The sequence below is a fragment of the Ursus maritimus genome, unplaced genomic scaffold (genome assembly GCF_017311325.1).
Source record: "Ursus maritimus isolate PB19 unplaced genomic scaffold, ASM1731132v1 scaffold_9, whole genome shotgun sequence".
Taxonomy (NCBI): domain Eukaryota; kingdom Metazoa; phylum Chordata; class Mammalia; order Carnivora; family Ursidae; genus Ursus; species Ursus maritimus.
The window spans coordinates 71901623-71912019 of NW_024427107.1; the positions used below are offsets into that span (position 1 = coordinate 71901623).

General features: G+C 51.3%; 1 protein-coding gene and 1 long non-coding RNA gene across 2 annotated transcripts in view; one reads left to right on the top strand and one right to left on the bottom strand.

Moving 5' to 3' along the window:
- The window catches only part of TG (thyroglobulin), a 243772-nt gene extending 238396 nt beyond the window's left edge, over positions 1–5376 (top strand). The window contains exons 47-49 of the mRNA XM_008684160.2: positions 2456–2590; positions 4130–4337; positions 5178–5376. Of these exons, the coding sequence (XP_008682382.2) occupies positions 2456–2590; positions 4130–4337; positions 5178–5261 (427 nt within the window). The 3' untranslated portion in view covers positions 5262–5376. The remainder of the gene's footprint in view (positions 1–2455; positions 2591–4129; positions 4338–5177) is intronic.
- LOC103656727 lies at positions 2633–9367 on the bottom strand. The gene is made up of 3 exons (XR_566668.2): positions 9213–9367; positions 6348–6549; positions 2633–3144 (listed from the first exon to the last, which is right to left on the bottom strand). It is a non-coding gene; the product is annotated as an uncharacterized LOC103656727 (long non-coding RNA).
- Between the last annotated feature and the right edge of the window lie 1030 nt (positions 9368–10397).

The following is a 10397-nucleotide window of genomic DNA, read 5'->3' on the forward strand; positions in this document are numbered from 1 at the left end:
CCTAGCCCGGTATGTGGCACAGCGTGCCTGCTCAGGAAATGGCAAGTGGAGACAGGGACTGAGTGGAGCTGGCTTCCAGCAGGCCACCTTGGCCAGCGCGGACTCTGGACTCTTGTGTGCGCTTGACCTCAGATACTCCAGGCACCGGACAAGGGACTTCGCTCCTTGGGGACCAGGAGGTATACGTTTTGATGCCACTGCTACTTTCCGCTCCCCTTTGTGAGTTTAGACCTTCCCTAAATGGGTGCAGGATGCCTGACACTGGTTGCAAGGGGACGACACGGTCTGTGATTGAAATTCCCCACTAACCTCAAGCCGTCGGTCCTGTTTATCTCACGCTGTCTCCCGTCCCTTCTATGACACCTTCCCCAGCATGGAGCCCGGTGTTGACACACAGTAACCATGGTCATAATGCTAGCTGGGGCTTGGGAGAGCACTTGTCACTAGCTTGCACCGGCCATGGCTGGTTCGGCCCCGCATTTCATAATGAGCGGACTAAGACCTAAGTCATGTGACTCACCCAGGGTTACACGGGCAGTAAGGGACCAAGCTGACTCAGCTGAGTGACTCGGTCCCATGCCGTTCCCTCTATGACCTGTCAACAGTCATATGTGCCCCCGGAGCTCATGCTTACGGTCCCAGGAGGAGGTCCAGCCTCAGAGCCCCTCAGAGGTCCAGCCAGCCTGAGCCCTTTCCCAGCACACGCGTGCAGTGGCTGTCTCTGCCCGTCATACCGGCACAGACGTGAACCCCTGGAGAGTCCTGGCCTGAGACGCTGCTGTTAGCCTGATGACAGCCGATTACACGGCAAGTAGAAGGATAGACAAGAAAGAACACTCGCCTTACCTTTTGAGTACCTGCTACATTGACCATCTTATTCTGATCTTCACGACAACCCCATGAAGCCAGTGTTTAATTATGTGCCTGCTCCAGAGATGATGAAGCAGGGAATTGGGGAGGCCACATAACTTGCCAGAGGTCACCAGCTTGGAAGTGGGGAGGCCTAAGACCTGGGATGGGGCCCCTGGACCGGGTGTCTTCCATTAGCTCCTACCCCAGCCACACTCCTGATCCCACTCCGCTGTTCACCTCGCTGCATGTCTCTGGGTAAGTCAGGAAGCCTCTCTGGACTTAGTTTCCGTCGTCTGTAGAATTAGAGTTGGCTCTTGCGATAAGTTGGGGCCAACTACAAGGGTGGAGAGGGAGGTCTCCACGCAAGACCCTGCTCACTTCTGACACCAAGTGCAAATTCAGGGGCTTCTCCAAACCACCCTCAGGCTTGATAATTCTCTAGAGAGACAGACCTCCCTGAAAGCAGCTATACTCATCATTAAGGTGATAACAGGGAAAGGGTGTGGATTCAGACCAGACGAAGGAAGAGTGGCACAGCGTAGAGACCAGGAGGGTTCCAAGCGCAGAGCCCCACAGTCCCCTCCCTGTGGAGTCAGAAGGGGCTACTCTGTTGGCACTGATGTGTGACAGTGGACATGGGGTAACCCCAACCAGGGAGGCTCACCCAGACTTGGCCTTCAGAGGCTTTGTTAGAGCTCTGTTACGTAGGTGCGATGGACTGGTTGGTTGATTGCCCATGGTTAATCTCCATCTCCAAGTCCGCTGATACCGTGTCACCCTAAGTCACCTGGGACATGACCAGCCCCCACCCTAAGGCTGTCGAGTGTGACCACATTTATGGAAAATCCAATGTGGTGAGCCTCTGCCCTAAACAAAGTTATGACCACAGGGGGCAAAGGCCAGACTTCTCTTTGGGACAAGTCAAATTCTTTACTACACAGCTACGAAGTCCCTTGCTGCTTTTCTACTCTGATACTCCCAGCATTCACCCCCACGGCCCCAGGTACCCCTGGGCTGGTCTCCCCAGTGCCAGCTCCAGCCCAGTCCACTCCAGCCCCTCACCTGGCTTCTAAATCCTTATTCCTTCCTGCCTGCTGTTTATTAGATATTCGGGTCACTCCTAGGGTTTATCAGCTGACCAGCAAGGGTGTGCCGGGCACTGGGGTGGCTTTGTGCATGAATGCCATCCTCGAACAGATGGGAGAGTGTAAGTCATACGAACAAGGGCTGACACAGAGAAGGGCTCAAAATACAGGCTCTTTTGAACAGACAAATGTCCTATGGACACTGCAAGTATCAGGGTCGGAATATGGTCAAAAGAGCATTCTCTTGGAAAGTTCTTTCCAGGCATGTTTCGGGAGAGGTAAGAGCCCAGCTGTACTTCAGCCAATAGAGGAGTCCTGGATCTGCCCCGGGGGGCCATTGGATTAAAGGCCCCACCAGATCTCAGCTACACAAAGTAAGCCCTAAACCAGAATCTTAAACCTAAAGAAAGAAAGTCCCCCATTTGGGGAGGAATACTGGTCTTTGGCTCCTTTGGCTTTTCCAGAAGTTTATTAGTCCTTTAACTTTGGCTTCTTCTTATTTCCGTGCGTCTTCTCAGCCTGGATTTGCTGGCGGATGTTCGGTCTGCCTTTGGGCTTCCTTTCTACCCCGCCTACGAGGGGCAGTTTACTCTGGAGGAGAAAAGCCTGTCCCTGAAGATCATGCAGTTCTTTTCGAACTTCATCCGATCGGGGTGAGTGGACCACGTGTGCCCGCGGCTGCCATCTCGCTTGCCTCCCTCCCTGTCCTCCCCCCAGACGTTGCCGTCACCCGTCTCCCTGTCTCAGCCCCCCTCTGCTAGCCACAACTACCTCTGTGTAGATTCATCTCAGCGAAGGGACGCTCCCGCCGCACTCTTCCTTGTTGAGCCACGTGGGATGGCTCTGGATCGGGTTCTGAACCCCAGCCCTGCTCACGTGGGGGCAGGTACGTCCTTGTGGTTGAGGGCGTCCTGTGCAGCCCGGGCTGTTTAGCAACTTCTCTGGTCTCCACCCACTAGAGGCTGGTAGCACCTCACCCCAAACTGTCTCAGATGGTGCCAGATGTCCCCTGGGGGGCACAGTCACCCCAAGCTGAGAACCACAGTCCCAGGTGATCTAATTCAGTGAACATGTTCCAGACCCTTCCTTCTCTACCCTAGACCCCTGCATACCGTTATTCTAGCCCAAGTGGCGTAATCACTGTCCCCACTTCCAAGCTTGGTTCCCCCTTTACATTCGCTGGTTACTTAGCTTGGTTCTCAGGCCCCTGGAAAGGTAGAAGGTAAAAAAAAAAAAAAAAGTCATGTTTCACCCATAACCTACTGACAGTCAGAAACCTAAAACCCAACCCAATGAAAAGCGGGCAAAGTAGAACTTTGTCTAGTTCATTGGAGGAGATGTGAGCGGAAAGACTTTTTTTTTTTTCTTTTTTAGAGTTTTTATTTATTCAACAGAGATAGAGACAGCCAGCGAGAGAGGGAACACAAGCAGGGGGAGTGGGAGAGGAAGAAGCAGGCTCCCAGTGGAGGAGCCTGATGTGGGGCTCGATCCCAGAACACCAGGATCACGCCCTGAGCTGAAGGCAGACGCTTAGCTACTGAGCCACCCAGGCGCCCCGGAAAGACATTTCTTTGAACTCAGATTTAGAAAACGTTTCGCTGGGGAAGTGGCATGGAAGCTGGGCCTTGAAAACAATAGGATATTCAGACACAAGCTGCCAGCCCGTAGAAGGCGCCCAGGAGAGGAGCGTACAAGCAAAGTCACCCTCGGGTGGAAGGGACGAGAAACACACCTCTTTTGGTGAATGTCAGGAGGTCAGATGGGGCTGCGAGACAGGCCTGGTGGCAGGTGTGGAGAGGCATCTGAGTGTGACGGGGCAAGACTGCCCCTTCAGAGGGAAGATGGCTTACAGGGGGCCGCGTTGGCCTGGCTTGGGGCCCACCCTCCTGCCCTGGCCTTGGACAAATGGAGCCACTCCAGCGACTGGCTGTGGTGTCCAGATAGAAGGACACCAGGGTAGAAGGGGACACGGGGACCTTGTGAGCATTCTAGAAATGGGCCTTTCCACATTTGTAATGTGGTAGGTCAAGCACAGCCCTGGAAATCGGATCGGGCAGGTCCAAACCCTGCTTTGACACTGAAAGATGCAGGACTCGGTCCTTGGACACCAAGTTCAAGTGGAAAGGAATCCCAATTGATAAAAGAAAAGCCGCATTTCCCTCATGGATGTTTCTTCCTTGTCATTTTCCCAGAAACCCCAACTACCCGCATGAGTTCTCCAGGAAAGCCCCTGAGTTTGCAGCCCCGTGGCCTGACTTCGTCCCGCGGGCCGGCGGGGAGAGCTACAAGGAGCTCAGCGTCCTGCTCCCCAATCGACAGGGCCTCAAAAGCGCTGACTGCTCCTTCTGGTCCAAGTACATTCGGTCTCTGAAGGCGGCGGCGGCAGGTGGGGAAGCCGGAGCTGGCAGGGGCCGGGCAGAGGGCGGCCGGGCGGTTCATCCCCAGCACCCGCCGAGCTCGCTGTGCGGCAGACCTGGGTTGAGTGCATGGGGCCACTGAGTCATGGAGTGCCATCTACACGGCCCTTCTCCCTGAGGAGCTCCCAGCCTGGGGGGCCTCCTGTTCTGATGGGAGAAGTCAGAGAGACAGGCACAGGGCCAGGACGCCAGGGCCTGGGGGTGGGATTTCTAACCAGGGAAGAAGTGGGTATTATCGTCTCTTACCGTGGAAGAGCACTTCCGGCTGAGCAGGCATGAAGGAGTGAAACTGAATCATAACAAGGGCACTGGGAATACAGAATAAGTGCAGTGGCCTTGAGAAGCTTCCAGGAGAGGGGGAAGTGAGTGACATAACCCCAGCAAATGGCCCTCAGCTGTCCCTGCCCTGCGATGGAAGTCTGTGCCCAGGCCAGTGGGAGCCCCGTGGAGGGAGGATCTGAGAAGGCTTCCCAGGGAGGCGGATGGTGGGGGGGTGGGCTGAAGGTGTTAAGAATGACATGATTTCTTCATGTGGCAAAAGGTGGGGGCGCAACATCCAGCAAGCATGTGACCTGGCCCACCATGCTTTAGACCCTCAATGCTGCATTTAGCCTCCGAGGCCAAGTGGCCCTTAGCATGACCCGAGACCCTGGTGATGACTCTAGCGCCCGACCCCTGGAAGTGCCCCTCTGTTGAGCATTCGTAGGGAAGGCCCATCAGAGGCTGGGGTCACTTAGGGCCAAGGGGGGAAGAGACGAGGGAGGAGTCCCAATGTGATTGGACCAGCCTTGCCCCTTCTATTTCAGATGAAGCCAAGCAGGAGTTGTCAGCAGAGAGTGAAGAGGAGGACGGGCTGGCTGACACTGGGCTGTTAGGAGAGCCAGGCTCCAAGAGCTACAGCAGGTGACCATCTGCCAAGGCCCTCCTGTCCAGCCTGCCGACCCCACCTCAGGCTGCCACCAAGGGTGTCTTATTCTCTAAAAGAGCCACTAACTTTCAATAAAGTGTCTACGTGCCATGAAGCATTGGTGACTCAGACTTGTTCGTTCAAGACCGTCCTTGGGAGACACCAAACTATGTCTTAATGAGCTTCCTAAGGCTTGAATCCCAGACTGCCGTTTCCTTCCAACCAAAATTTCTGGAGCATCCTGTGTATACCAGGCCCTGGGCTGATTGCCAGGGAGGCAGAGACGCTGCACTCTAGACAGAGAAAAAGGCAGGTGAACGGGTGTGAACGGTAACACAGGAAATGGGGATGCATAGAAGGCGGGCCCCAGAGTGATGCAGTCCCACCTGTGTGTTAGAAAGGATGTGAAGGTTCCAGAATGGGGGTGGGAGACCAGCTAGGCTGGTGCAATATTCCAAGCAAGAGACAATGAGGTCTGAATCCAGGTAGCGACGGTAGAGGTGGGGAAAGGCAGAGATCTGAGAACTCTTTAGGAAGTAGAATTGATAGGACTTAATTGAACGTGAGAGGGATTTGGGGCAAGGAGATAGAATTATTACCCCAATTATGGTTGCTTTGGGTTCCCAGATGAACAAGAGATTTGATCATTTACCCCCATAAGGGACATACTTATGAAGGCAGACCTAAGACTCTCTTTCTCTCAATCACACACACACACACACACACACACACAGAAAGAATTAACCCAAAGTCAAAGCAGGTGGAGCCGGTTAACGGTCTCTGTCATTTATAAGGTATGTCAGAAGATGTGTTGACACACGTCACCTCATTTAAGCATAGACCAAACTCAGTAATGGTCCATATGTTGGGACCATCACCCCCATTTTGCAGATGTGGAAGGCGAGTCTCAGAAAAGCTTGTGCAATGCCTGAATTCACACAGGGGGGAGGTGGAGAATCAGAATTCAACTCAGGTCTTCTGATTTCTCTATTTCCTTGCACTCCCTAGACTTTGGATAGGTCTACAGCCACATTGTGTGTTGTGCAGAACCTGTTGAAAGCATTGAAAACCCCAGTAACCTCTCACCGGCTTAGACGATCAATCAGGATAGTTCAGTGCAAGTACCAAACACCCAGCTAAAGTGCCTTAACCGAAGGATACTCCAGGATGGGGATGGTCCTAGGATTGGCCTTCCACTTTGCTGTCTTCAGTTCATGGATAATGCTTCATTTCACTGACACACTATGGCTGCCACAGTTCCAGACATCACATTTGCTCCTGATGGCATCTGTGCTGGAAGCAAGCGAGACATGGTAGGAAGGACCTTCCCTTCAAGCGTCTCTTTCTTCTCTTGGAAAAATGTCTTTCCCAAAAATTCCCAGCAAAATTCCCTTTACGTCTCATTGGACTAATGGTGTTGTGTCCCTATTTTAAGACCAATTACCGACAATAGGGAATGGGCTTACTGTGATCTGATTAGACAAACATGACTTATTCCTTAGAGGATATTCCCTAGACATATTGCTGTCCCCACAAAGCTGGAATGCAGTTAGCAGCGATGAACGGGGTGTCACTTATGGGGTAGAAACATAGGAGTTTCCTCATCCACCAACACCTTAGTGGGGGCTTTGAAATAAGCTAGATCTGGGCCAGGTGTTCATGGTAGTGGAATGACTTGGAGTAATTCCTTTAGCACAGTGGTTCTCAGCCTTGGCTATCAGGTAGAATCACTGGAGTCCTTTTACGACATCTCAGTACCAATGCCACATCCCAGATCAATTAGATCGGAATCCTGAAGGGGGTAGGTGGGGACCAGGCATCAGGGAATTCCAATGCATGTTAAGAATGGATCCCACTCTTAACTTCTCTGATATTTATTTTCCTTACTTGTAGAATGGATTCCATAAAGTTTACTGGGTGAGCAATGCTTCACAAGGGATATGCTGGAAGCATTTTTATTTCAGCCTAGTATCCATTTGTGGTAGGCAGAATAATGCCCCTCCCCAAAGATGATAAATCAATTCCTAGAAACTGAATAACTAAGGCTAAACTCTAAGAGGGCATTAGGTCAAAGATGGAGTTAAGGTTGCTGATCAGCTGACCTTAAGATAGGAAAATATCTGTGATTCCCCCACGGGTCCAATGAACCACAATGTAATAACAATTACAAGGTGGGTCCTCAAAAGTAGAAGAGGGGTACAGGAGAAGGGACCAGAGGGATGGCAGTGTGGGAAGGACCTGGCCCAACATCGCTGGTGCTAGAGATGGAGGAAGGGATTGAGTGACCTCTAGAAGCTGAAAAAAGAGAAGAAATGCATTCCCCCCTGAACCTCTAAAAAGGAATGCAGCCTGCCAGCCCCTTGATTTTAGCCCGCTGAGCTTTATGTTGGATTGCTGGTCTATAGACCTGTGAGACAATAAATTTATATTGCTTTAAACCCATAAATTGGTGATAATTTGTTCCAGCATCCATAGAAAACTAAAATATTGTTATCCCTACTCAGAGGTATAGTTTATCCTGCCCTTGGACCAAACCTCAGGCATCGCTCACCACTTTCCTGATAATAAAAAGTCCACTCCAGACCCATATCAAAACCCCAAATCCTCCACCAGTAGTCCTGGAAATGGGTCAGTCACATTCTTTAACGTGACTGGAGTGGGTGATGGTCTCATGGTGGTGGAACCAGATTGGACCACCCCCTTTGTCAGCCCTGCACTAACGTCTAGTACCGGATACCACCTGCTATTTGCTCTCAGCTTTTGAAAACTGAGCTAGAAAACATCCCATTTTAACATCCTGTTATAATAATAATGCCTGCTTTGCACACCTGCCCTGCTGATTAAGGGCGCTAATGTGTATGAACAAAAACAGTGAGTGGTGTTCACAAGCCCTTAGAGTTAACAGTCTATTCAAGGCACCCACTATAAACCAGTCCATGAGAAAGCTATCGATGGGAGGCCCAAGGGATCCAAAGGCCAGGCCATCTGGGCCCCTGCCTGGAACAGCTCGCAGAAAAGAGTGACCAAAGAGGCAACACACTATAGTTAGGCAGTGTGAGCTGAAGGGGGCCTGAGCCCATTTCCTGATGAAGAAATGAGAGCTAGAGAGAACTTGTGCCTCCCGGGCTCCCACCACCAGCCCTGTCAGGGCTGGTTTCAGAAGGGCGCCCTCAGGCTCCCACTCTAGCACTTTCTCCTGCACCGCAGAGATTCCTCTGGAAGTCCTTGTCCACGTCCAGATGGGATGGGCCAGCCCCATGGGTGCCAGGGCAGCCATAAGACAATACAAACTCTTTTCCCCTTGACTAAGGTCAGGAAGGCCACAGGACACCCAGAGCCAAGGCCAGGGTCACTGAGAAGTCAGGAGGTGAACAGAACAGCATCTCACACTGGGAACCCGAATGACCTTAAGAATTAGCTAAAACAGGAATCAAGAAAGGAAGTGAAGAAATTCTCTGTAAGCTCAGTCATTCGTCTGAATCAGCTTCCTCTTGAGCTGGAAGCGGACCTGAAGGACAGGAGAAGGAGGCCAGTGACTTTCTCAAAGGGGAGTTGTAACATCAGCCCACAAGGGCCTCCGCCTCCCGAGGCCCTCACAGAGGCAGCTGGGTGGCCAGAGCTCCGGGTCTCCCATGGTTCTCACTGGAGCTGGAAGACAAGGACAAGGCCTCCCAGATCATCCAAGACCCTCAGGCAGCAGTTCCAAGACAGGACAGGAGTGAGCACGTGAAAATCAGAGATCCCTGTTTTTGGAATCAGAGATTCCAATCTTCAGAATGAATCGTCTAGGGCAGGGTTCTGAATCTATACTTTCCAATACACAACACCTGTACCTCAGGAACCACCTCCCACGGCCCCCACCTGCCGTCATCCCCTCTGCAACAGCTCCTTCTTTTCAGAGCTCCCCTCTCTGTCTGGTCACCCCTATGACTCACGACACTGTGACTTTACCTGTTTCTGTGATTTATCAACTTTATGCCGGACCTGTGGATTCCCAGCTGAGCCAGAGGAGGATTTGCCCACCTCATTCCCCTCAGACTCCACACATTTCTCCAAAAGCAGGATGACGGTATAATTCTTATTTCCTCTTTTGGTTACTTTTGTAGGTTTTTTTTTTTTTTTTTTTTTTGAAAGGGGGGGGGGGGGGGGGTGGGGGGAGGGCCAGAGGGAGAGAGAGGCGGAAGAGAATCTAAAGCAGGCTCCATGCCTAGCATGAGCCCGACGCGGGGCTCGATCTCACGACCCTGAGATCATGACCTGAGCCAAATCAAGGGTCGGAGGCTTGACCGACTGAGCCACCCAGGCGCCCCTACTTTCGTAATTCTGAATATATTTTTCTTATTCCATCAATGTTCCAATAATCCCTAGCTGGCAACTTAAATGATGAGCCTGTTGGCACCCTTAAATCTCCTCTTCTTTTCCTTTTTGTTTTTGCTGTCCTTGCCCTTGGGTTTCCATTGTCCTGCGACCTCATCTGCACCTGCCATGCTTTGTTCTCTAGGGTAATGCTGACCCTTGAAAACCTGTTAACTTCATTTACCCTATTAAGACTTTTTTATATGTCACAGGCCAAGCAGTGTGCTTGAGTCACGCTCCCTGTTCTCTTGGTTCACGATGTAACCCCAGGCCATTTCCACAGCCATGCATCTAGCCTCAAGATCAAATAGATTCTCTTGTATGATACTTTACTGGTTGCTTAAGATCATGTTATTTTTGGAGCAATTTCTGTTCAGACTGTAATATTATGGTCAAGCTTCTTGTTGCATCCAGCATTTATAATTGCTTTCTTTCTCCCTGCCTTCCTTCTCTCCCTCTTTCCCCCTTGAACTCTATGCTATCACCCTATCTTCAAGGAATGTGTGTGTTCTTACACCACCCTTAGTGAATCTCAGGTCTGGGAATCACAATCTTACGGTTTCCAAGACAGAGGGAAAGTATTTGGTGTATGGAATCAGACAGAAGTTTGAATTCTGACTCAGCCACTCACCAACTGAATGACCCAGAACAAACCCCTTCACCAATCAGGGCATTAGCCTCAACTGGAAAATCCGTTCAACTCATCACTCCCTTAGCTTTGCTGGGAGGTTCCTATGGGGCAAGAGAAATGAATGTCCTGCATAATTAGAAATTGGTGAG